The sequence below is a fragment of the Telopea speciosissima genome, chromosome 7, assembly GCF_018873765.1.
Source record: "Telopea speciosissima isolate NSW1024214 ecotype Mountain lineage chromosome 7, Tspe_v1, whole genome shotgun sequence".
Lineage (NCBI taxonomy): Eukaryota > Viridiplantae > Streptophyta > Magnoliopsida > Proteales > Proteaceae > Telopea > Telopea speciosissima.
The window spans coordinates 11,520,997-11,548,475 of record NC_057922.1 but is presented as its reverse complement, the minus strand read 5'-3'; the positions used below and the strand labels follow the sequence as shown (position 1 = coordinate 11,548,475).

Below are 27,479 nucleotides of genomic sequence, written 5' to 3'. Positions count from 1 at the left end.
CCTCATCTTCTTCCTCATATCTTTTCTTCTGTTTCACAAACATAAAACAAAAATAAAGTTAGAATGAACTTACAATATAGTTACACTACATATAACAGATGTAAAAATTTGATGGAATTACCTTTCTAGGCCTTGAAGTATTAGAAGAAGATGCCCCCTTCTCCTTAACTGGAGCTCTCTCGCACCTCCTCTTGTTATGTCCAAGTTCTTTACACTTTTCACATCTTACAGTCCTACTTCTCTTTCTAAAATCTGTTGGAGCTCCCTCACCAGGTTCCCTCCTCCTATTTTTATGAGGTCTACCTTGTAATCTCTTCAGTTTTGGAGGCTGCACAACACCTTGTGGACCTTCTTTACTCAAATCTTGTATATCTGGGAGGGGATGGATCATATTCGCACATGTCACCAAGTACCTCTGCTTACTGTAACATCCATCACAGTAATCTTCAACAATCTGTCTCTTGTATGAGATTGCTGTAGCTGCATGCTTACATGGCACCCCAGTACACTCCCATACTCTACATGTACAACTTCTCTTTTCCAAATCAACCACAAACTTTCTCACAAACTTTTCTGCAACTTCAAATTCATATGGAGAAGATGCATAGACATGACAATGTCTGGACTGTTCTTTAACAGTTTCTATTTTGTGCAACACCTTAGGGGTGATCATACTTTCATATGTGCAACCCTTTTGGTGCCTATTGTATAACCTCTCCATCACCTTAATCCTGATGGAGTCAAGTAAACTCAATATTGGCTTGCTTCTCAAAGATCCAACCTAATTGTTAAAACTCTCAGTGACATTGTTTGTAATAGAATCATTCTTACATCTCAAATCAAATGCATGCCTAGACCACAATGTATGTGGTTTCTTATTCAACCACTCATAGGCTGCATTGCCAATAGATTTAATGGTATCCATTGCCTTTTGAAATAGAACAAAAGTAGATGCTTTAGAAGCTGCCCAATAATATCTTCTCAATATAGATCCAGGGAACTTTGCCTTGAAGTTCTGGTATAGATGTCTACTACAACATCTAATATTAAAATACGGGAAGAGGTCACCAATAATCTCTGCCAATCCCTACATAAATCAAATGCAAAACATAGCAATTAAGTACCACTTAAACTATATCAATTCAAAACTTATAAATTTTCAAAAAATAATTATAGCATACTAAATTAGACATACCTTCTGGTTATCTGACATAAAAGTTAATGTGTTGTCATCACTTGCATCCCCTAGAGCATCATGTAAACAATCCAAAAAAAACCTCCAACTGGATTTGTTTTCAATTTCCACCACTCCAAATGCAAGTGGGAATATAGAGTTATTCCCATCAACTGCTATAGCTGATAACAACACCCCTCCAAATCTACCCTTAAGATGGCAGCCATCAAGTCCAACAAACTTTCTACAACCATTCACAAAACCATCTTTACATGCTTTGTAACATACAAAACATCTCTTGAAGACTGGATTAGTTGACATATCCACTGGTTTGTCCTCATATTGAAGTATGAACATGCTACCAGGATTTGTTTGCACAACCAGCCTTGCATAGCTAGGTAACATTGCATAAGAATCTGCATGATTACCTTCATTCCATTCATGGGCAACCTTGCGTGCCCTCCATAGCTTCATGTATGAAACTTGAAGTCCAAATATTTTTAGCAAAATAGCTGACATGGCTTCTCTTGACATTCCTGAGTCAGCCTTGAGCTCTTCACAGAGTTTCTCAGCAACCCACTTGTATGAAACATTGATTTCGTTTGAATCTCTGACACATGTATGTTATGGGTTAAGAGTCTTTATCATATATGCCTTACCATCACCATCTGGAGAAGCATGAATTCTCCAAGTACAACCATTACCTGCACATCTTGCTGTGACTCTTGACTTTTTATTTTTCTGTTTTAAAAGCTGGAAACCCTCTTGAACCACATATTCATACAATACTTTTCTGAAATGATTCACATCATCATACACCAAACCAACCTCTAAAGTTATTCTTTGTCTTTCATCAAAACCATCATCACCTTGAAGTTTGTATCCATGGGACTCATTAGGATCATAGTCAGACAACTCATCCTTCTCATCCATAACTGTATCCTCATTTGTCTGTCCTTCCACATCAAGCACATCAGCTTCTTCTTCATACTCACTATCACTTCCACTGTTATCACTCCCATCAACTCTCTCATCCTCACTTTTATAGACCCATTCATCATCAGTACTGTCTTCATCAGTTGCATTTTCTATTGGTTCACATCCTCCATAACTCTTGCTAGTTGCCCTGGTTCTTGTACCAATGGATATCTCCCTACTGGTTGCAATGCCCAAGCTTCTAGTTTTTGCAATGGGTGAAGTGTTACCAGAAATGCTTGGCTTGCAGATGCATCTGATCTGTTACTACTCTCTCTCTCTCTAGCAGAGGCATCAGAATTAGCCTTGGCTTTCTCACCAATTGATTTGCCACTGGATCTTGTAGTAGCAGTTGTTCCAGTAGCCTTTCCCATGGCTGAACTTCTAGTATCCCTTTCTCTTTCACCAGCATTAGCATTAGCATTAGAAGCAGCATGTGCAACAACTGTGCCAGTACCAGTACCAGTGCCAGTACCTAGAGATGTACATTTTGAATTACAACCCACACCACCTCTTCTAGGAGTGTGCTTTACCACTTTTTGCCGAGTAAAATGACCTACAACTGGAACATCACTATCAATTACAGAATAAACCTCACTCTCTTCAACATTTTCTTCTCTGCTCACTACTGAGTTGCTGTAGCCATTGACTATATAATTCTCATTAACTTCTTCATTCACAACAAGACTATGGACATGAACATTCACTGAAGCAGACTTTTTACATAGTGAAAACATCTTGTACACTGTGTAATCATCATTCACTTCAATCACTTGTCTATTTGGGGTTACACAGTTAGTCTTGAAGTTCACTGAACGACCCACATGAACTTCTTTAAGCATTGTATTGTATATGTCACAGAGCATGTCCAGGTAGCCATACCTATCTGGATCAACCTTCTTCTGTGCCCATTTATCTTGCCAAGTAAATTCAATATTGCATATTACATCCATTACTAGGGCTGTGCATAAACAAAAAAATTCAACATTGTGATATGGGTCAACGGATATTTAAAAACTTGCTAAAAGAATTATCTAAATAAATAGCATCCAAGTGTAAAATTAAGAGACTAATAAACTTAAGGATTTCTGCTAAACAAAATATCAAATAAATCTGATGACAATTCTTGGATTTATAGCATGTAAAACTTGGGTCTATGCCTCAGCCTATTGCATAGTTATTCATATGTATGTATGGATTTACAAACACAAGTTCTGGTTGTATTACATCAACAAAAGTATAACAAAGAAATTAGGGCTATACCTCAAATCGATTGAAGGAGAGGAATTAGGGCAAGTGAGCTGTCGGTATAGTACACCTCAAATCGACTGAAGGAGAGGAATTAGGGCAAGGTTGTCGATGTATGGAAGAAGAGGAATTAACTTCCCATCTCATTCTCCAAACCAGCATTAGCCATAGCTACCTGTGTATGGAAGAAATTTTAGGTCACGAAGGAAGAAGATTGAGTTTGAAAGCGAAAATGGTTGAAATCAAAAGAGGAAATTAGGGTTTCACACATACCTTCTCTGCACCTTTCTTCTCTAGCCGCAGATCATCAAATGACTGGCAGATGGTTTGGTGTATTGTCGCCGGAGAGTTCACGGGTCAGAGGTTGAAGACGAAGTTTGGAATTGGAAGTGTCTTTCTCCCTTTCCCTTGTTATTTTCATCAAAAGGGTAAATGGGTCATCTCACAATGGCCAAGGGGTAATTTGGGTATTAAAAAAAATCTAACTACGCCATGTCAGCACATAACAAACAAATGCTAACGGCAGGGGAGGAATTAATAATTTTTGGAAAACTATAGGGGAATCGAATGTAAGGTGAGAAAACCAAGGGGAAGAACGTGTAATTAGGCCAAAGTACAAGGGAGGTATATGTAATTTTCCCTTTTTTATATGAATATTGTCATGACTCATGACACTACCAGAAACCACACAGTGGAGGAAAAGTGGACATGAGTTGTACGAACTTCCCAACCTGAGAAAAAACTTCCAATTGTATGCTATGTATTCTTTAGTGTGTGTGTGTGTGTGTTTTTTTTTTTTCTCTTTCTCAAGCTCATTTGTTGATCAATTGAATTTCTCTACAAAAAGAGAAGGAATGGATCACTTGTCTAAGCAATACAGAATTTAAAGACTGATATCATATCTACCTTTTAACCCATGGCATCTTGGATTAGAATATATGGTATCCCCAGACATTCTCCCAACGACTTCTCCGGTTGTTGTTTCTGTGTCGAAGAATGAAATGTCTTGTCTTAGTATGGTTTTCAGCTATAGAGCTTGAATTCTAGCAGCTTGTCTCTCACTGGTGACCATCCGACAAGATACCTCTGGAACAATAACAAGTGGAAGCTGATTTAGAATTTTATCACATTAAGTTGCAGCATAATTTAAACCTTTAAATTGCATGGGTAGGACAGAAATAGTCGATGTCAATCAGTATTTTAGTGGCAATTGTAAAGCAAAACTAAGGTGGTTATCATATGGCAAAGCTGCATCAAACATTATATAAGGTTTTTATAAATGAGTTCTCAATTAAGAAACACCTATAATGGTCCACTCCTTAATTTAAAGATGAATTTCGGAAAAGAACTCTTTTTCTGCAGCAGCAACTTTAAATAGCTTGAAATTGGCCCAGCCAGTTTGAGTTCAATGTGGCAGCTATTTGAGGTAGGGATCCAGTGAATTCTTTAAATTAAGTTCAGTTTAGAGCTCAGCCGCTGTTGATACTTCTCCTGCAGAAGTTATGCACAAACTACCCAGAAACAATAGGGAGGATCACCATGGGTGCTTGCTTCATCTTCTCCTGCGTTTGGAAATCACTTCGTCTTCTTCTGCTTATGTAAATCGCCACAGCAGGAGCAGCAAAGTGGAGGGCTTATTCAACGATGACAGGGAAGGTTACCTTTACAATGGCCAAAGAGTAAAAGGATCACTTCACTACCCTTAAAGGGTAGTTTGGCATTTAGGATTTTTCTAAGGGTATCAAAATCAAACCGAAACGAAGGGTGTCAAAATCAAACCGAGTCGAAATGTGAAGTTGTTTAATAAATGGTTCGGTTATTATTTCAAAATTGAAAACATTTAATTAAACGATTTAAACCAAACTGGACCGTTTAACCGAAAAAACCGTTTAACATTCTTAGATGTACATTAATGTGCCAAAAATCAAATAGAAGCCGTTTATCGAAACCGAACCGAACCATTTAAATCGAAATCTTGAAGCCGTTTAATAAATGGTTCGATTATGATTTTAAAATTGAGACTGTTTAATTACACGGTTTAAACTGAAACTGGAGAGTTTAACACCCTTACCCATGATGTCATCATTAAACAGTGACGGACTAATAGACTTGGGCTACTTTAAGAAATCTTAAAATGTAGGGGTGTTTAAATAATAGTTTCAACAGTTGGGAGTGTTAAGCAATCATGCCATAGTACAAGGGTGCACAAGTAATTTACCTTATCATTAATGCAGACCGTGTCCAAAGTACTGTCTAAGACCCTCCAAGGCCACTCACATGAAATCCACTCCTCCTATGGGTCCCAATATCCCACGGGAATATTTTTCCTGTTCATTTCCTGCCCAGTACGGTTGTCCAGTTCCTCTCCTAAGGAGGCAGAAATGACGACTTAACCTCACTCGGACAATTGTACCGCGCAGGGGGTTAGGTCATTATTTCCGAACAACTGTACCAGACAGGGAACCCAGAAGATAATGTTCCATCCCATAATAGATTCCATGTAAGTGACCCTAATTAGCAACCCGTCATCCAGTGAGATAGAGAGGCAGATTGGTTCGAACTTAAGAAAGAACCGGCCAACAGATGTCGTTTGATCGAATCGATGTGTGTCCATATCAACGTCTATGTCAAGTCGACCGGCAAATTGCGCGTTCCACGAGACCACGACATAAAAGCCAGCTATATTATGAATTTACCCAACTCTCGCAGACTTATTCGGCTTTCCAACTTATGGTATGACTGTAATTTAATAAACGGTAAGATCACATGAATACGGTCGTTGATGATACTGCTATAGCCTAAAGGTGCTTTATGGTCCACGACTCCACGTCATAAGCGATAATCATAAAAAATAAAAAAAAAAAGGAAAATTTACGAAACACCTCCTGAAAATGGGGCGATACTCAGGTCACCCCTGATATTTGAAAATACTCAGATCACTCCCTCTACACTAACGGTGTTAATCTGCTATTAATTATTGTTGTAAAAAGACTATTTTAGCCTTGTACTAAAACTTTAGAATTAAATTTACAATATTATCCTTTCCTTCATCTTCAACCTAAAGTACTCCACGGTCTCTGCTTCGCCCTGCAACACCGTCGTCGCCACCTCTGCTTCGCCCTAACCCTTTGGGCCATTTGATAGGTGGGAGGCCAGCTCTGCAATTTAAGTGGGAGGCTTGAACAGTTTTTTTTATTTATTTCAATTTCTTCTCTTCTCCATATTTTATTTTCGGATTCTTCTATCAGTTTCAGTCTTGCACTATTGTGGACTAGAGTTTCTGATCTAGGCATTGCCCTGAATTTGAAGACAAACCCTTGGCTGTCTGAGCAATCTCATTTCCATCTCCTTTCACCAAAAAAAAATCTGATTTAGCCTATTTGAGATCTAGGGTTTGGGTAGACGATATTGGCGGACCAGAAGATTGCTTAATTGGGGTGGATTACCTCTGCGGATCTAAAATGGAAGCGTTTCAGGTAATTATTAGAAAGTAGGGCAATAAAATAAGAGAAAGCAGATTCATGGGATGAAGGTGAAGGCTGTCTTCAACCTTTGGCAAAACAAAACATGGCGGAAAAACCTGAACTTCTTCAAATTGAAAGATTTTCTTCAATATTGATCCAAACCATACGAGACTTCAGGCGAAGGATTCTACTCCCAAACTTTATTGAATGCAAGCCTTAATAGTATTAAAGATGCGCAATTGAGAGAGAAACAAATCTCTGAAAGTAGCTATGGCAGTACTTGTAGTTTCAAGTCTGAAAGTTGATTACAAACTCAAGATGGCAGCTGGCTTTCAGATCTGGGCTAGGAAGATTGAATCGCCCTAAGGTGGGGGAGTCTTAACCCTAAAGCCTGAAGAACAAGGGCTTTTGAGAGAAGAGATCGAATTAGAAGTTGGGGCTGCTACTACCGTCCAAAACAGGGCAACAAAAAAATCGCTGGGAAGAAGAGGATGCAAGAGAAAGAGAGAAGGTTTAGGTTGCGAGAAAGAAGACGATGGAGAGAGATCTAGAGAGGATGGGCGTGATACGAATGGACCATAGGGCTACGGCGAAGCAGAGGCGACTACAGCAATGGCGATGCTACCACCGGAGTTGCAGGAAGAAGGTTGCATATTGGGGGTTTTAGATTTAAGAGTAAAATAGGAACTCTACATTAGTCAAGGGTAATTCAGAAATTTAAATATGTTTAATAGTGTAAAACTAACGGTAGGGACTAACGTGAGTATAGGGCTCTAATTCAAGGGGGTGATTTAAGTATTTTCAAATAAGATGGGATGATCCAAGTATCGATCCATTTTCAAGGGATATTTCGTAAATTTCCCAAAAAAAAACATAAGGAGAGTTTTTTTAGTGGCTTTCTTTATTATCCGCCTCCCCGCGGCTCGACTGCCTTACTTTCCTTTATAAGCCCAGCCACTCCTCATCCTAATGCTCTCATTAACTCTGTCTCTGTCGTGGTCTCTCTCTCTCTCTCTCTCTCTCTCTCTCTCTCTCTCATCGAAAGGCCATTCTGAGTTCTGAGTCACGAACGGAAGCTCTGCTCCATGGGTATCGCCGTTCTCCCCTCACAAGACTGTCTCAGGGTTCGTTTTCCTGCGGAAACGCTAACCTCTACTCCCTTCAAACCTTGCCGAAACAGTAACCCAAAACCTAACCCTAGCTCAACCAGATCCGCCCGAAGAAAGCGAACTTCGGTGGGATATCAGGACAAGGAGAACAGACGAAGTCGCTGCGAGACGTCCGTCGCAAGATTGCCTGCCAAAAACCTGATAATGGGGCAAGTTACGATTCTGAAGCGTGGTGAAATATTGAAGCCGTCGGAGGAGGATCGAGTACCTGAAGTGGTCGAGGAAGAGGTAAAGTTCTATGAAGTTTTGGATTTGTGTTCCACGGATCGGTTAGGTCCGGAGCCGGAGATGGTTCCGAAGCAGATCGGCTTCGCAGATATCAAGTCGATTGATTGTAGTTTTGCTGGTTCATCTTTTCTTTCGTCTCCTCCTCCAAGTTCCCTTCCTTTACCTGGCTTTTTTACCAAGAAAGTTTTGCGGAGGAATAATGATGTTGCGACGATGGATCTACGGCGGATACTGCAGCTGGATCAGTCGTGATTTCGGTACTCAGTTGATATTGCTCATCCAGGTGATGTGGTGTGATCGGTAACATTTGTTACCATCGGTTGCTCCGTCTTGAGGTCTTCCTATATTTTTTCAACAGGAGGATCGTATTGGAAGAGCAAGTGAAACGATGAAGAATAAATCTGATGCAAGATATCTGCTTTACTTTACAAGCGACGGAGTTTGTTTGTATCGCTTGCAGAAGAAATAGGTAGTCAATTCTTGGATAGTAGGAAATGTAACTATAATTAGATATATAGTTCATATACTTTGTATTTTCACATGTTGTTGGCGTATCTTCTTCAAGGAAGTTTGTGTTTACTTTGGTGCCTGTGATTCAGGCTTGCAGGTTTTCCTTCCTCTCTCTCTAGTTTTTTTTTTTGGGGGGGGGGGGGTAAATCCCTCTCTCTCCAGTTAGGGTTAACACCTTTTTTGTTCTCAGATCACAAGTTTTTATTTATCTGTATAGTTTATATGTATATTTACTTCATTTTCTTTTGGATGTTATTCACACCTGAGCACGGTCCCGATTAAGTGTCTTAAACAGATCGATTCGGTTTCGGTTTAGAGTTTTTGTTACGGAAAACCAATGCCGAATAAACGGTTTTTGTTTAATTGGTTTTAAATGATTAAATTTTTTTTTTTTTTTGGGTAGAAACATGCCTCATAATTTATAGGTTGTGTTAAGGGGAAGGATATATAGAGAACTTGACAGCTCGGTTGTAGCAGAGATACTAGCCATGTATGCTACTGGGTTCAGGGAGGTGCGGCTAGGAGAAGGCGGAGGAGGAGGAGGAGGAGCAGCTCACACATGGATTTAGTACAATCTTCTTTGTTTGTGAAATTCCTATACAACCCTCAAAATATCGAAAACATGAATAAAACAAAGACTTTCCCTCTACCCATAGAGAATGGTTCATCCAGTATCCTGGGTTAAGAGTGTCAAAATCAAGTCGAAACTGTTTACCAAAATTGAATCGAGCCGTTTACACTGAAATCATGAAAATGTTTGTTAATCGGTTTGGTTTTGGTTTTAAAATTGGGATCGTATAGTATAATAGTATTCAATATTTCTATGAATATTTTGTCTTTTCTATAAATTAGAATCATATATTTTTCAATGTGGCTTGTTGAGTACATCCAACAAGCATTAAACTCGGTGTAAAACAGGCAACCGTTTAGGGACCAAGTATATAAAAATATGGCCAAAATCGAAACCGTTTAAAAATGAGAAACTGAAACCATTTAGGTAATGATTTTGGTTTTAATAAGTGGAACTGTTTAATAAACGGTTTGGTTATGGTTTCACCTTAAAACCTTGCACCGAATAGATCTGATTACTTCGAAACAGAATCGTTTAACACCCTTACTTAGGGTTGACAAACTCCTACTAGGATTTTTGTATGTTCCAAAACACCCTCGATTTCTTTTCCTGCTCTCTCCTGCCTAATCCACTTCACTGAACGTAGGGCTATCGAAGATTACCTTCAAGAAAATTATTGCTGATGAAAAAAAAAAACTAAGGCCATATCGGGAAGTGGAGTTGGTACTTTCATTGTAACATTCACATGCCCACCTTTAATAATATGTACTCTAAAAATTTTCATTGAATTATTAGACTAATTAATACATCAAATTATTCTAGTATATTGTTATGTAAAATTAAAATATAGATAGAGAATGTGTCAAAGATTATTCTTGTAGCAATTTATTTCTGGCGGAAGACCCCCAAAAGAAGATTTATAAGTAAAATCAGAGTTATCAAAAAAATTTCTTCCTATGTTAGTTTTTGCTTGAAAACAAGAACAACATAATTGATAAATAAGTTTAGATTGTTTGAATATTTAGCCCAGTTGATGGCGTTGGAGTCTTTGACTCGACCAAAGACAAATGTGGACGCTAAAGGATTGAGAAAGATAGAAACATCAATGGACTAACCTTTGATATGGGTTTGCGCCTAAAGGCTTGCTCCACTTCCGAAGTTGCAAACTTTGCTTAATTGACAATACTTTGTCGACAATTTCCTTTCTATTGTTTTGTTGTTAGAGTTGTAAATTCTCAGATTACGACATAATCTCTGCAACACAATAAAAAGAAAGAAAAACAATCCATCAATATTCTTTCACACATTAGATATCTAAAAATAAAACTAAAAAGAATGTTGTTTGATAGTATGGTTCTTGCATTTAGAAACATGAGTGTGTTAATTTACTGTCCCACCCTCGTGTGAAATCAAGAAATCCATCCATGTTGATATCCTTGTACGTGTTTTCATTGTCTCCTTTGCTAGTGCAAGAGTTACACGACCAAGCAAATAAAAATAAATGCATAACAACCATAACTTCTCATAACGTGACTTGGAACTTTAGCCAAGCCATAGATGAAAAACAAACTACAAAGAAGAGTTGGTGGCTAAGTGGAGGATTTAGAATGAGATTAGGATGAACGCTACCTCTATAAATCATGGAGTGAACATAAAGGGTTATGAAAATTTTTAAGTTGATGTCAACTCGATCCTTTGATATTAAAGGGTGAAGGAAGACCTTCAAATGCACCCAGCCTGGCACTATCAATGTTCTTGAAATGCTTTCTTCACAACAATGAAACAATTTAACAAACAAAAACACGGTTAGTGCCCCGCTGTATGCATCTGATGGGCCTCTCCTTCCATTATTACCTTCTCTGTGTGTGTGTGTGGATGTGTGAGAGGAGAAGATAGAGACCTTATATATAGAGTTGTACTAGGACACATCGCTCTACTCAACCTATAATTTTCATGGGAGAATTTCAATCTCCCTCGAATTTATCTATATTATAATATACTGGTTCAATTGTCCTTTGGTTAACTTTCACTTGTAGTCAGAATAAAAAAATTGAAATATCAACGAATCCTATAATTACACTTCAAACATAGTGTCTTTTTATGTGAAGGAAGAGACAAACTCTTCAATTCATCTCTCTCTCTCTCTCTCTCTCACACACACACACATAATTGCTACGCTACGTCGACAGTACTGCCCAAAATAACACTTCGAGGGATACAAGAGTTGAGGCTTCCATTGAAGAGCCATGCAGCCCATAAGGAGTCCTCTCCAAATCTTCTCTTGCTACGTCGACGGTACTACCCAAAGTAAACCTTCAAGAGATACAAGAGTTGAGGCTTCCATTGAAGAGCCAAGCGGCTCATAAGGAGTCCTCTCCAAAGCTTCTCTCTGTCTCTTGTCTCTTTCTCAAAGAGTTTGTGTGTGTGTGCGTGCCACGGGTTAGCATACATAGCAGGTGAAACCACGTGGAGATGAAAATACTAAAGAAGTATTTCCTTATCTAAATAAATAAATAATAAAAAAGTAGCACTGGCTGGTCAAACTGTGCTAAGCGGGTTTACCATGCCAAGTTTAGATCAACAACTCGTTCTCTTATGCTATTTGGATGCCATGTGTCCAACTAACTTTGGACCGGGTGGTGTTCTCTTTCTCTAAATAAAAGTAAAGGCGATGTTCTTTGTTTGGGAGCAAACATGGGCGTAAGTTGCGCTCAAACACATGGGGGTGGGCAAATGACTGCCCCACCCCCCTGAATGGCTGAAATGATCGTTGTGTCCTGCCCCATGTGTTTGGACACATCCTGCACCCCCAATGTAGAGAGTATTTCCCCCATAATAATAATAAAGGCAAGAGATCTCTGCTTGGTTGCATGGTCTTTACACCAGCGTCTGAGCCAATGGGAAAACATGCCTCATTATCCACTCGAAGGCAAGGGCATCATATTATAGTGCCCTATGAGAGGCCATAGGGGGTGCAACCAAGTAAGGATCTTTTTCCCTAATAATAAATAGATATGTTGAAAAAAATTAATAAAAATTTGATAAAACGTTGCTACTTCTCTTTGTTTATCATGTGGCATTACAATACCGTATTTAAGGATAGCTAATCTGGATGTGCATGGGATCCAGACTCGAACCCATGAGATGGAAAGATTGAAACAAGCATGCATTTGCATTTGCATTTGGCTGGGTAAATTGGATCGTGTGGGATTTATTTATTTATAACAACACGACAATACGGAATTTTTCCTTTACTATTGGGTGCCAAAAGCCAATATGTGTTGGGCATGCACAGTTTTTTAACTTAGGAAGGTAAGAACAGTCTGCCAAAAACAGTAAACCCTTCAAGGGTTTGGAAGTTTTGATTGAAGATCCATACGTATGGAATCTTTCCAATTCATCTCCCTCTCTCACACACACACGAGGACTATATTACGTTGCTGAGTAATGCTACGTGGACGGTCCTCTATCCAAACCAAAGCCCAAAGTAACCGAGGTCATAAGAGTTGAAGTTTCGATCGAAGAGCCATGCAGCCCTGTCTATATTGTCTCTATTTCTCAATTTGTTTGTGTGCGCACGCGAAGGTTAGTAGACAGCAGGTGAATTTCATGTGGAGGTGGAAAGACTAAAAAACCAGGCTGGTGAAATTGGCTCGTGTTGGATTTTATCTATAACATCACAATCCAGAAGAAAATTCTTTTAATTTAAGGAGTAAAAAAAGCTAACTGGTGAGCAGGCAGGCCAATCCGGGTCCTCTACTGTACTGCAGGGTGTGAGGTGCATATCCTAAGGCACAACACTGTCCACATGGTACACATAGTGTCTGTTATGCCACACGATGTGCACTACACACCCTATAATACGACAAAGGATATTTACTTCTCAGGTGCATTGAGTAGACGACGCACGTTGACAAATATCTCTAGTTCTCTAGTTAATTGAGCCAATGAATATTTAGTTCTCTAGATAACTGAACTGACGAATATTTAGTTCTATGGTGAATTGAACTGAAGAATTTTTGGTTCTCAGGTGAATTTAGCTTGAAAATATTTATTTAGTTTGTGTCAGAACCTAAATGCCACAAATCCAATCCATTGTTATGTGTCTAAATGGGGTTTGATTTACTGTATAGACGCTAGATTAGATCAGCCTAGTATGTGATAATTTAAATGGCTTTTTTTAACGTATTTCATCAGCTCTAGAGCTTTTGACGTATCGGTCAAATACTTAACATTTGGTAATGCCAAACAACACGTCACGGGTTTGAGTCATGAAAATGGTTACCTAGGAGAAAGGCTATTTGAAGTAGAAGGAAAGCCATCAAGAAAGGGTTACCTGTTGCCATGAAAAAACCCTAGGGTAAAATGAAACCGCTTGAAAAAGACTACATATCTACAGCCAGAGTGAGAACCGCCGAGGACAACGATTGTGAAAGCATGATAGTCTGTTTTGTGCCTAAATGGGACTCAACCCTAACGTACGAACATTAGATTGGGCCAACTTGGCATGGATACTTGATTTAATCCATTCCATTAGCTCTGGAGCTTTTGATGTATCGATCAAGTACCTAACATTCATTTACATTCTTCAATAAATATTCAAAGTTGACAATGCACAACAAAGCAAGGTTTTAAAATTTGGATACGGAATTAGCCTCCATTGTTTTTAAAAAAAAATTATTTTCAACAACACAAAAAAAAAAAAGGTTGATGTTTTATTTTTTTCGCCGCTAAATGTGGGTCTATACTCTATAGTAGCGGTTTTTTTATGTCTGCCTTTAAATGTAATGCTTTTTTTAATGGTGGTATTTATGTCTGCTTCTAAAGGTAAACCTACGTAAATAGGCAACTCAAAGTCTCAAACTGCCAGCCCAGCTTGAGGACCAGAGATAGATACTCTGAGAAAACTTGCTCCAAGTAAAACAGGATTTAACATTCGTAATATCTTCCATCACCAATTCAAGTACCTTAAGCAAGCATCTTCGCTGACAGATACATTCTAAACCATCCCTAATCTTTTCAGTTCCAACATGTTTCCAGAGAAGGAAATGTATTTGCCAATACCCTTGCCTATGGGTAGGTTGGGGGGGGGGGGGGGGAGGGGGGCTCATACCAATGGGTTTAATTAACCCTGGAAGAGACTCCTACGCCAGAGAGACTCCCTAATTGTTAACTTGGTACTATGGCCTTTGGTAATGAACATTTAATCTAATCTGAAAGGACAAAAAATCCTCTCCAATTCCCTAAAAGTGCAGTGCGGTATAATTTGGTACTAAGAGCTTGACACTTGGCAGGTGCAACATCCAACGGTGCCAAGCTCGAGAAGAAAAGAAAAAAAAACTGACTCGATTGACCTTGGAACGTTGGATGTTGGCCTGCTAGATGTTGACCTCTCAACCCCGAACTACACCGCACTCGACAATCAAGGAATTGGAGAGGATTTTAATCATCAAGATCATACCCCCGTCAGTTTTAGGTGGGTTGGGCTGGGCTGGAACATACTGATTTGGGATTAGCAGGCCTGGCCCATCCTGAACCCAAACTATATGACTAAATTTTAGTGCACTGTCCCTGGATAGATCAGATGCTTGATTTTAGAAAAACAAAGAAGATTCTAACTTCCTAATACATTAGTTATGTTTCTTCCAGAGCAGATTATCCAAGAGTTGAAAAATACAATTCAGGAGCTGAAGTCTAAAGATCATGCTCTGTTGATTTTTCGCCCCTTGTAATTGATATCGAATAGAAAAACAAGGGGAGGAGAATCTTATAGCAAATTATTTAAAAGCAAAATGCTTAGATTAAAGATCAAAGAACAGTCACATATAAATTCAAGAAATGAAGAAAAAATTCATCTTGTTGCCAATTATTTAAAACTCATTATCAGAGATTGGATCAGCCTGCACCAATCCTGATTCACCCGATCTGATACCAATACTATGAGGTAGTAACAAATATCAGATGGATCGGTGTTGACAAATCACTATCTGGATACATCCAATCTGATACCAATACTGGAAATATAGCTTATAGCACAAAGTAAATCAAAAGAAGGAAACTCCATCCCAGCTCCATTTTGATCTGTAAGGATACTCTAGAGTACAAGCAGATCTCTATGCATCAAGTCCTCTACTCCTCTCCCAAGTTTCACAGAAACGGGCATATAATTTTAGGGAAGTAGCTTTCTGTCCGGGAGTGGGTCTACGCCAGCACTCCTGTGTGTCTATCTCTCTCAAAACAATGGGACAGAGGTGTCTTTTCATATGGAGAGGAGAGAGATAGACTCATGGGAGTACTGGCATAGGCCACACTCCGGGGTTCTTTTTCCCAATTTTGAACAATACATTACATATGCATTTTTAGATGTAAATCCATAAGTTGTAGAGATATCAGTTCTTCTGAACCTATCCTCTCAGCTGCAAAAAACCAACAAAGGTATGGCTATGCCTGAGCTTGGACAAGACATATCAGCAACTTGGATCCTATCCTGCAGCTGCAAAGGGCCCTCAGAAAGTTGGCTACGGCTGAGCTTGGACAGCCATCTTTCGACAATGGAATGCAATGGTTTAGGATCTTGTTTTGGTCCAGGTGCTCACCTCAGAGACAGAGAATAACATGGTGCATAATTTCAACTGGCCCACTGGGATGGGCTACGATTAAACCTTTTAAGCCAATTCAAGCTTGCATTGACTAGTGCCTAACACTAATCTGGTTTGTTTATGTCACAGCAATTGATGCAGACAATATTCATGGGATCAGTTCATGTAACGCCCTAGAAAGAGATAAAATTATAATTGTAATTGTGTTGACTAAAATTTGTTAAGGTTTAAGCTAATATGCATTTAATGATAAAAAAGACAATGCAGAATTTACAGGGGAAATTGTTTACATGTTGCGCACTTGATATCAAAAGCTCCTTGAGAATGAGAGAAATCCTGATGAAAAATTACAAGCCGGACACCCACCCTGAAATATCTTTATGATTGCAGCAAGAACAGCATAATGACAAGTCAAAGCACAGATATATGCTTAGCATTTAATTTTAAAATGAAAATGACAAACCAAAACGTCATCTATGTGCCTTTTTAAATAGAACACAGATAATAGTTTAGCAGTTTCTTGTTTATTTTAGAGCCTCAGTTTTAGCACTAGAACCTTTTTTTATCAAAATTGCCAATTTTCCAACTAAGAAATAATAAATATATTGCAACTAAGACAAAATACAAGTATCAGGTTACTAATTTAGTTACTCTCCTGTTTTCCTTACAAAAGAATTAGATATAACAAGAAGAAGATGATGATAACTATAATGCCAATGGATGATTATTTTATCATGACCAATGTTGTCATTGTTAATATTCTTCTCTTGTTTGCTACAATAAGATGTTACAGAAGGTTGCTTCAGTTCAGATACTTATAGCTGTTTATGTTTTTATCAATTTGTTAGTAACTTTGGCGAACTGGAACTAATAACTAGTTCACATATTTATGCTAAGTAACACCATGTAAAGAATAGAAGGGGAGGTTTTCTATATGCATACCTCATGGTGAAACATGTGAACATCAGACATCCTCCCTGAGTGCTTTTAGTGCACTGCCCAAGAATTCCTTCAAGATTAGATATTTATGTATTATGTATCAAGTAGAATTAGATAGCCATCCATCTTTTAGACATCATGTTTTCCCTAAACATACCCTTTTGACACAGGCCTGCACACGAAACCACTAAAAATATGTGATACCTTCCATATTCAGAGGATGCCGCTTAAGAAACCCCTACAACAGAAACAATATGATCAACAATCCTTAAAAGATGAATTACAGATACTATTAAAGACATGAAATTATTTTACCAGATTCCAGAGGCCTTCTTTTCTTGGTTTCTGTATGCGGAAGATCAAAATTAAGAGTTGATCAGGATCTATCTTCCAAGAATCACAAAGCAAAAAAAGGAGAACTGCAAAAGAGCTCTCTGAGATAAACTCAGCATTTAGTGACATTTTGGGAATGAATTACCTTGGCTTTCCTTGGAATGCATCATTAATTTCATCAACATTAGGATTTTCAGGGAATGTGGCCAGGATGATATACTTCTCTTTCCTAGAAGATTCATCAACCCTCTTGTAAACTTCATACTGGTACGGGTAAGACATCCTGAAATTTTAGGCATGTGTAAGCATCAACATGGTCCTCTAGAATGTTTCAGTTAGAGAATTTTAAATTAAGAAAAAATTTTGGTTGCGAAGTGCACAATGTCAATCAAAAAAATCCTTTATCATCAAAAAAATCAACAAAATCCTTTTTTGTTTTCTATATATATATATATTAGGTCAAATCTAATTGTTTACTAGTTTCCCCAACAATAACATAGCCTTATTCCAACTAAATGGGGTCGGCCACATGGATCCTTGCTGTCCAGTCAGCTCTATTTAAAGTCATACAAGATGGATGCAGGGCCTGAGCTGAGCATGTCTTTCCTAACCACTTCTCCTATGGTTATTTTAAGCCTGCCCCTGACTCTTTTAGTTCCCTCAATCTGAATCAAATCCCTACTTCGTACTGGGGCATCTCATGGCCTCAGTTGAACATGGCCATGCCATCTCAAACGACTCTCTCGAAGCTTATCATGAATCGGAGCTACTCCCAACCCAGCTCTAATATGGTTATTCCTTACTCAATCCTTCCTAGTTTTGCCACACATCCATCTCAACATCCTCATCCCCGCTACAATTAGTATATTTATATGACACTTCTTAACTGCCCAACATTCCGCACCATACATCATAGCGTATGCCAGTCCTATAAAATTTTCCTTTCAGCTTTAAAGGAATACGCCATCACACAGCACTGCTAATTGTTTACCAGTTCCCCAAACAAGAAAAACCAACAAAATTAGATGTTTTAGGTAATGGTCCATATACCATTGTTTCAAACATTAGTTAGAAAAGGCTCGACAAAGTCCCATGAAAATTTCAGATGTTGCAAATGACACTAAGATAAAACATTAATATCAATACAGGATATATAAGAAAATATGATGACATTTCCGAAATATTGAACACGTGACAGAGGAACTGGGTGCAAAATAATGCAATCCCGGGTTCAAAAACCCCGTTTGGGATCGCTATAGGCCCACCCAAATTCCTAAACAGGACAATATTTAATGGGAGTGGCAATCTAGTAACTAACCAAAACTTTCAAGGGGTCACTTAGTAAATAGAAGGACTAAAGACACTATGGGAAATAGAATTTATAGAATAGATATAAACTTGGAAGCAAAACAAATTAAAGGACATTAGTACATTAAAGGTAAAGGGAGGGGTAATTTCGGTAACAATATTAAAGGAATTAAGAAATCGAAGGAAGAGGAGGGGCGGTATCGTCTTCTACCTCTAGCCAAAACAGGGAGGCGAAAAAACCAGAATCTTACGAAGGATGGTTCCCAATCGACAGTACTCCCATGGAGCTGGGACAACCTCTATATACCCCAGCCCTATGAAGCCCAAGTGAAAGCCCAACGAAACAGCAATCAATCATTCAAAGAAAGCTTCCTGAAACTGGCGGTAGGCTTAGAACCCGCCTAGTGGCAAGCTATGATTCTCACTCCTGGGGAGGGGTTTTGGGAACCAGCACCTAGGGTTCGGATCATCCTAAGGTGGTGATATTAATCCGAAAGTATGAAGGAGAAAAGAAGAGAGAAGGGAGATAAAAGCCAACAAGAAGGAACTGTTACCACTGTCTGGAACAGAGTAAGGAAACAGTAACAGGAAATAACAGCAAACAAGGAGAAGGAAAGAAAGAAGAAGAAAATGAGAGCTTACTGGAACGAGAGAGGAAAGAGCGGAAAAGGGAAGGGATAAGTCACAGCCATCGGCTGCTAAGCCACACAGGCAACTCACAAAACTCAACTTTCTATTCCATTATTCAATTCTAAAATCCCCACCCCTCTACCCTCTCCATCCATGGATGATTATCTTGTGCAAACAAACACTAATGGTATCACTATTGTCACTGATGGGAGCTTTAATTGTGACTCTAGGGAAGGGGGCTGGGCTGCAGTACTTATTTATAAAAATAATTTTATTGCTGCATGTGCAAACTTTGGTTATGCAGGGACAGCGCAAGAAGCAGAAGCCAAGGGATTACTCCAAGGACATAGACCGATTGGACACCGACTCTATCGCCATCTGGACTGATTGTATGGACCTGGTGACCTGGTTGACGGCTGATTCGTATAAATGGCCTTGGGAGATCTTCACTATTTTATGGGATATTAAATCTACATTGAAGTCTTTTAAATCTGTCTGTATTAAGAAACAAGATATAGGTTATATTTCTGTAGCTCATAAATTAGCGGTAGAAGCAAGACATCTTAAGCATCTCTCTGTATGGACTGAAGATGTGTCTAAGTTTTTATTTAATTAGTTTGTTTCTTCTCATAAAAAAATCCCAATAGTAGGGTACATGCATATAAAAAAAAGAAGAAACCTATTCTAGTTTGGAAACTCAAAACAGTTAAGAATTTAAATCCTACATAGCTATCTACTACTTAATCTACCAAAATAAAAATAAATCCCAAGTATCCTACTAGACCCAAACCCAAATTGGACCTAGTTTGTCTCTGTCTGGACTCCCAAACGGGTTCGAGCTGGACCACACAAGTGTTATTGCATCACAAAAACAATGAAGCACTTTGGCATTTGAGTAAATAAGATGGATATAGAATAGATAATGTTGTATTGGACCAAATGCAAAAAGAAAATGAAATAAACAATAGTGACCTTCTAAATATCACACCTGAGAGCACCCATGATTGGATATTGTGTGCCTGCATAATAAAGAAGCCTGAAGGTATAGCAGCTCTGGAATGACGCTGCATACTCCAATCTCTTGTCCCTTCCCATTGTCTTCAAAGGAGTGGTAGAAAATGACCAATCAAATACTGTTAAGATCTCTTAGTCACAAGTAGACAATAAAATTAAGCTAATAAGTGTTACTTACTTGCATGATTCCACTAGAGGCAGGCAGATCCTGAGTTCCAAAAAGGTCCACAAAAGAATGAGTGCTCATTTAAACTTCGGAGGTTATCAATTTCTATAGTTATTTCCTATCCTTGCAACTAATAAGAAATGAAAGCAAGTTCATCTGTAACACAGTGTTACTAGCATGCTTACACAACTTTGCAGGAATTAAAGTAGTTGCTCAAATATGAGCAGAGAAAGAGGTAAATACCAAACTAAAACTTCTTGGTCAATATAATAAGAATTGTAGCTAGGCTCATGGACTTGGTCAAAGCATTTTATGAAGTTGCAGCTTGGAGGGCTTACGCTTCATTAGAGAATGGAGATTATCATACCATGAGATTAAATGAACAAAATCAACCCCCATATATAATGACAGAAAGGACAAGTTCAAGAATTGTAAATGTGTAACCTGGTCTTGAAAACAAGTTCACTCTGGCTTGAAATTGCATTTCATAGTATTTCATTATATCTCAATGAGATTGCTGTTCATAAGTATTTTAATAATTCTGGTGTAGACGAAAAGAATGGTCTCCACCAGTTTAGTGATTCATTTCTCATCTGGTGTTAATTTATATCAGCCATGTATATCTGTAGAAAATACAGATACAATGGGGAAAGAAACAAACACCATGCATGAAATATATTATATATGTCCCAAGTGCTTAGAGTTGTATAAGAATTAAAACCTTGAGCCGAGGATTGATAAGAATGACAGGGCGGTTACCGGCAGAATCAGTCATAGCTTTTAGATCCTGTATATTCAAAAAAAAAATTGGGTTAGTAAAATAGAAAAGATCCGTTCTAAAAGCGGGTGAAACAAGAACATATCTTCTTATAAAGGATAATCCATAATGCATTAAGAAAAAGTATGAAAAGTTCCTCACATCAATAATACAATTCCCAACAGCATTTTGAGGAGCAACTAAAATAAACATGTCATCCTGTTCATCAACCTCTTTGGCACCTATAATCAAGAGGAGAGAGAAATCATTAATACCTTATAAAAACCAAATCATAATTTGTTGTTAACTTCATATCATTCTGGGGCTGCAAACATTAAGAACACACATTTGATGAAGTTGATGAAGAAGAAGGCCACTAACTACATTTGGAGTTGATATAAAAATACATATATGCAACGGATTGTTTCTCTGTACTCTGTAGTTCCAAAACATGTCTAAAACATAAGCATTTCCTTTGTAAGAGAAAAGGAAATGGAGGTCATTTGTAATACGCGTCAAATTATAAATTTGTAGATAATACAAGTTAATAATTATGTACCATGTAACAAAGCTGGCCCTCAAAACCAGCATAAGAGATTCTTTAAAGCAATCAGAAAATCCAGATTATGGATCTCAGAAGCAAGCAGGCCCAGTGATCAAATCTGCGATTAGATCCAAGATAAAGGAAGTAACTACGTTGTTAAGGGAAGAAATCAGATCAATGGAAGGAGAGGGAAAAGAGATGAGATCGATCTACTTGGGAGGAAGAAGAGAGGAGAAGAGAACAGAAGAGAAGAGAAGAAATCAAGTTTGGGATACCAATCCCATATGCACTGCTCAACCACACCAAAACTCCCAAAAAAATTATATTCTTTACTCAAATCATCCATAATTGATGGGGTGCTATATATATATATATATATATATATATATATATATATAGAGAGAGAGAGAGAGAGAGAGAGAGAGAGAGAGAGAGGGAGAGACCTTCTACAATTCCTAAATTGACTCATAAAAGATCTGCTAATCACATGCACACACTTAATAAAGTAAATAACACCCAGGCCACAAGACATGACCAATAACAACAACCAGCAGCAAGGAACAACAAACCAGAACCACGAGGCCCAAACAGCAGCCAAAAACTCAAAAAAAAAAAAAAAAAAAGCAAGCCACAGGGTATTAGAAACCCTAAAATCATAGATAACTGTAACCCTAAAACTGCATAGGGTAGGGCTGTCTGTTTGGTCTGAAATTTTGACCACAGACAGTCCAATATAGAGAGAATATGTCCTAAAAAGTCACAACAATCAACCCAAGAGAGATAAGGGTTCTCGGAAAATTTGATCTCTCATAACAAAAGAATATGATCAGTCCATAAAACAGCATTCACAATGATATTCTTGACTTATCATAGGAGGAAGATAAACAGCAGCACCAAAAAAAAAACCCCATAGACAAGTAAACCCTTATACGAATTGAGCGAAATCTCCTGTGCAAGGAAGAAAACAGCAAGCCTTAGTGCAGGAGAAGAGCATCTTCAAGTACACTTTTTCCTTCATAAAACATAGACCAACACTCCTCCAATAATCACAATAATAGTAATGATGAAACCAAGGTTTAAAGTATCGGTATCGGGTATCATATCAGAAGAAATATTCTAAGAGACATCGTATCGGAGAGACACAAGATACGATAAAGATACGAATGGAAACGCTTAGAATCTATGCAAAATACAGTTTTGAAGCATAAAACACAATAAATTAGTAATATGTAAAATATATCATGTATAAAAAGGAAAACAAAGTACAACAAGACAAGTGCATTCATATATAAAGGATGAGTTTTTTTACACATATTAATACCAAATGTTTTTAGGTATCGTTGGTACCGTATATCGGCGAAAAGGATACTTATTACCTTGGATGAAACCTTAGTTGTGCATGTTCAAAAAATTAGGGTTCTACCAAATAAAAAACTGCATAGGTAGTTGCACACCAAAAGATAGGGAAAAACCCTAACCACACTCAAAACAAGGATGAAAAGGGAACCTCAGGTACTGAAATCAATGCTCTGACATCATGTGACAGATTGGAACTTGATATCAGTACCTGTTCATGAAGAAAGAGAGAGAAGAGAAGGCGAAGATCGAAGAGGAGAAGAGAAAGTGGAGAAAACACCCAAACGTTTTCACAGAAAACTGAATTACTCAAACCGTGGGTAATGGGGAGAGATTGTATTGATAATAAAAGGGGAAATTACAAGTAAGGACAGAATTATAACATATCAATACAAAAACACCCCTGCCGATACTAACACTTCTTCACACCAATTAAGTGCCAAATATATCTATTACACCTAAAATCAAAGTCATGCTTTTCTGCACAATCATCTAGTGGAATACGCAAGACTCACGGAAAGATATAGAGAGGGCAAGAAGGACCTCCATATGGACTTTATAGACCTAGAAAAATCCTACGACATAGTCCCTAAAGAGCGAATCTGGAATATTCTACAGAAGAGAAGAGTGTCATGTAAATATGTAAACGTTATTAAAGATATGTAGGCTGATGTGGTGACTAGCATTAGAACGGCGGGGGGCCAAGGAAGCGAATTCCCAATCTCAATTGGGTTACACCAGGGATCAGCCTTAAGCCCTTATTTGTTCGCGCTTATCATCGACGACTTAACCAGAGGCATACAAGATGAGGTCCCATGGTGTATGATCTTAGATGATATTGTACTGGTAGATGAGACAAAAGCAGGAATTAACGCCAAAGTGGAACTTTGGAGATCAGCGTTGGAATCAAAAGGTCTAAAGATAAGTAGAACTAAGACTGAATATGTGTGTAACTTCAGCAACTCTGGGATAGAAAATGAGGCGGTAAATATTGGTGAGAGGGAGATCCCACAAAGTGATCACTTCAGATATCTGGGATCAATCGTAAATAAGGTGGGCAGCATAGAAGACAACGTTACCCAGAGGATTAAGATAGGGTGGATGAAGTGGAGAGGTGCATCCGTAGTTCTATGTGATCGGCGTATCCCTTTAAAGCTTAAAGGAAAATTCTATAAGACTGTCATTAGACCAGCTATGATGTACAGAGTGGAATGTTGGGTGGTGAAGAAGTGTCATATAGATAAACTTGGTGTTGCAGAGATGAGGATGTTGAGCTGGATGAGTAGGAAAACTAGGAAGGATAAAATAAGGAATGACCATATTAGAGCAGGGTTGGGTGTAGCTCCAATCCATGACAAACTTAGAGAGAGTCGTTTAAGATGTGGTTTGGCCATGTTCAACGAAGGCCTCCGCATACCCCAGTTTGGAGAAGTGACCTGATTAAGATTAGGAGAACCAATAGGGCCAGAGGCAGACCTAAGATAACCATTGGATAAGTGGTGAAGAAAGGCATGCTTAAATTAGGCCTGGTCCCTGGTAATGACTTCAAATAGAGCTGATTGGAGAGCAAAGATCCATGTGGTCGACCCCATTTAGTTGGACCATGATGTTGTGATGCTGTTGTTGTTTTACAATCCTTTCGAGGCCTAGAGCAGAATGTTGGGCAGTTAAGAAGCGGTACGAAACTGAAAAGGGTCGATGCCTGAGTTTGTACTGATGTTGAATGACACTTCCCTTTACTTCTGGTATATACCTGTTGCCTCGTTTATTCCCTATGGTGACAGGGTTGTAAAAATAGAGAAAGCGAAAATATAATATTTTGTATGCTCGAAAAGGACATTTAAAGAGCGCTTTTAAGCCACATTGAGAAGGGGCAGTGGGTGGGTGAAATAGCCAAGCTACCTTTGGTTCCAATATCATCCCACTAATAGTTTTGAAGAAGCTCGGCCGGGAACGCAGAGGTTGAGTATGAATTCCCACCTCCTCTCTCATGGAAGTAAGACCGGCCGCATGGTAGTAACTGGAAGAAGAGGTTAGATGCCGCCTATCCTCTTGCTCAAGAATAGATGATTCATTTCCACTGGGGCCAGCATCTGCTACTTCACTCTCGGGACCATCTATGGATTGGATAAGAAAACAAGGAGATAAAACGGTGGGTTCTATTGAGGAAACCCTGCCTCTGCTACTGATATAGTTTGATAGGATAATTAATCTACTTCATTACCATTACGGTGGATATATTTAAAGATTACAAAAGAAGTTGTAACCAATCCCACCTCTCTACTATCACTCCAACCCCTTCCACTACTAGTACTGGATAACTACTTCTCCGTTACATAGGTAAGAACTACTTATCACTTACATAACTAAGCACTCCCAATAACTCCCACTACTTCCTACGTCTATCTCTCAGCCATGTTGGACATGCAATGGTGTATGCATGTAACAAACTTCTCCCTCCTAAGGAGGTGCTTTGTCCTCACGGCTTAAGTCCCAAAGCTTATGCGTCATAGCTGTGACAACTTCTTCGTCCTCATAGTTCCCTTCAATCAAAAACAATTTCTTACAATGGTGACCTGGCACATACCGTTCATTGCAATTATAGCACAGTCCTTTCACACGCCTCTCTTGCATCTCCGTTGAAGTGAACCGGCGAACCGGTAGGGTGGTACCTTGATCAATTGGATCTATGTCAGGGGGTATGCTCTTTCTCTCAAGTGAGTGGTCGCGGGCCTCGTACAGTCGAGCCAATCCAATGGCTGCCGATAAGGTGGAAGGTCGACTTGCAAGCACATCAACTTTAATGTTATCCTTCAAGCCACTAACAAAAAGGATAACTTGTCAACTAGAGGTAGGGATCCCACCTTCGCTAACGTCTTCTCGAACTTCGATTGGTATTCTCGTATCGATCCTGTCTGTTGTAGCTTTGCCAGTTCACCGAAAAAATCTTGTAATTGCGTAGGGCCAAACCTCACATGTAGTCCATCACAAAATCCTTGCCAAGACGTGTCAACATTATCTTGTTTATACAGCTGGTACCACAATTGAGCATCTCCCTCGAGATGGAAGGACACCCAGGCCACCTTCTCTTCTTCAGGGGTCTGAGGGAACCGGAAGAACTGATCGACCTGACAAGTCCAGCTGGTTGTATCCTCCTCGCCGTTGTAGCAGAGAAAATCCAACTTTACCAGCTTAGGTGCAAACGACTGTTGGGTAAAAGTAGGTCGTTGAACATGATTCAAAGAGGGAGAACAATTCAAACCTGGGAATTGAATGGCCGGTCTTGAGGTTCCTTCCAACTCGGGTGTACTCATGTTGGGTCCCGCCGAAACCATTTTCTCAAAAAACTCGGAGAGTTTGTTGAGGATTTGTTGCTGCCCATGGATTTTGGATAGAATTTGCTTCTGTCCCTAATTGAGTGATTTAACATCATCTTCTAGATGATCGACTCTGTCGTCCATTCCCTTGCTCGGATACCACTCTGGTATATACCTGTTGCCTCGTTTATTCCCTATGGTGATAGGGTTGTAAAAATAGAGAAAAACAAGGAGATAAAACGGTGGGTTCTATTGAGGAAACGCTGCCTCTGATACCGATATAATTTGATAGGATAATTAATCTACTTCATTACCATTACGGTGGATATATTTAAAGATTACAAAAGAAGTTGTAACCAATCCCACCTCTCTATTATCACTCCAACCCCTCCCACTACTAGTACTGGAAAACTACTTCTCCGTTACATAGGTAAGAACTACTTATCACTTACATAACTAAGCACTCCCAATAACTCCCCACTACTTCCTACGTCTATCTCTCAGCCACGTTGGACATGCAATGGTGTATGCATGTAACAACTTCCATCTTTTTTAATAGTTTGTCTCTTCTTGGATCCATGTAGCCAACCCCATTAAGTTGGGATAAGGCTGAGTTGTTGTTGTATGGCCATTTGAACTTTTCCTAGAAAAATGCCTAAAATAGTTACATATTCATTTTGTATAACTTATCAAAATGCGTACTCATCATCCATCTATCATGCATTGCTTCTTGCTGATGAATCCAAGATTTTTATAAAATTCCATTGTGAACATTGTCGGTTACTATAGGGCTTAACCATGAGAAATGTCTACCAGCAACTGAGGGATCAAATGTCACAATTAAAAAGTAACTATTATAAATAAACTAGAGGGGAAAAAAACTTCAGTTCTACAAATAGAAATAGATTTTTCTTTGGTGGGTAGAAATGGCTTATATAAGCAGTCTCAAACCTATAGAACCAATGTTGATAAAGGTCCCCTTAGCACCATAATCCCCCCAGTCCATGAACTCCAAAATCTTTCGGGTTCCAGCAAGCTGCAATGGCATTCCAGCAAGTGCACCCTCTCCCATAGATCCTTGAACACAAACCTGGAAAAGGATAAAATTTTATTTCCATTTGAGCATGAAATACAGATTCAGTGCTCATTAATAACTGGAGAGGCCAAGATGAGTATA

The 27,479-nt window shown here is 38.8% G+C and overlaps 2 protein-coding genes and 1 non-coding gene across 7 annotated transcripts in view; 2 read left to right on the top strand and 1 right to left on the bottom strand.

The window, feature by feature from the left end:
- Positions 1-6,659: 6,659 nt before the first annotated feature.
- Positions 6,660-6,726, top strand: LOC122670215. The gene has a single exon (XR_006334189.1). It is a non-coding gene; the product is annotated as a small nucleolar RNA Z157/R69/R10 (small nucleolar RNA).
- Positions 6,727-8,174: 1,448 nt separating this feature from the next.
- On the top strand, positions 8,175-8,510 carry LOC122668227. Its single transcript, XM_043864818.1, has one exon. It carries the CDS (start codon positions 8,175-8,177, stop codon positions 8,508-8,510), a length of 336 nt encoding a protein of 111 aa, XP_043720753.1.
- Positions 8,511-16,002: 7,492 nt separating this feature from the next.
- The window catches only part of LOC122667573 (adenylate kinase 5, chloroplastic), a 53,869-nt gene continuing 42,392 nt past the window's right edge, over positions 16,003-27,479 (bottom strand). For 2 of the 5 annotated variants that reach the window (XR_006333813.1, XR_006333816.1), the window contains exons 12-20: positions 27,254-27,392; positions 21,248-21,327; positions 21,050-21,115; positions 20,341-20,370; positions 20,137-20,246; positions 17,356-17,493; positions 17,193-17,222; positions 16,881-17,115; positions 16,003-16,314 (exon numbers count right to left, since the gene is read on the bottom strand). Coding sequence is in view for 1 of the 5 variants with exons in the window: in XM_043863904.1 (XP_043719839.1) it covers positions 17,189-17,222; positions 17,356-17,493; positions 20,137-20,246; positions 20,341-20,370; positions 21,050-21,115; positions 21,248-21,327; positions 27,254-27,392 (597 nt within the window). In the remaining 4 variants the exon portion in view is untranslated. Of the gene's footprint in view, positions 16,319-16,880; positions 17,116-17,188; positions 17,223-17,355; positions 17,494-20,136; positions 20,247-20,340; positions 20,371-21,049; positions 21,116-21,247; positions 21,328-27,253; positions 27,393-27,479 lie in introns of those variants that run through there. The other 3 variants (XR_006333815.1, XR_006333814.1, XM_043863904.1) reach the window with 3 other exon arrangements.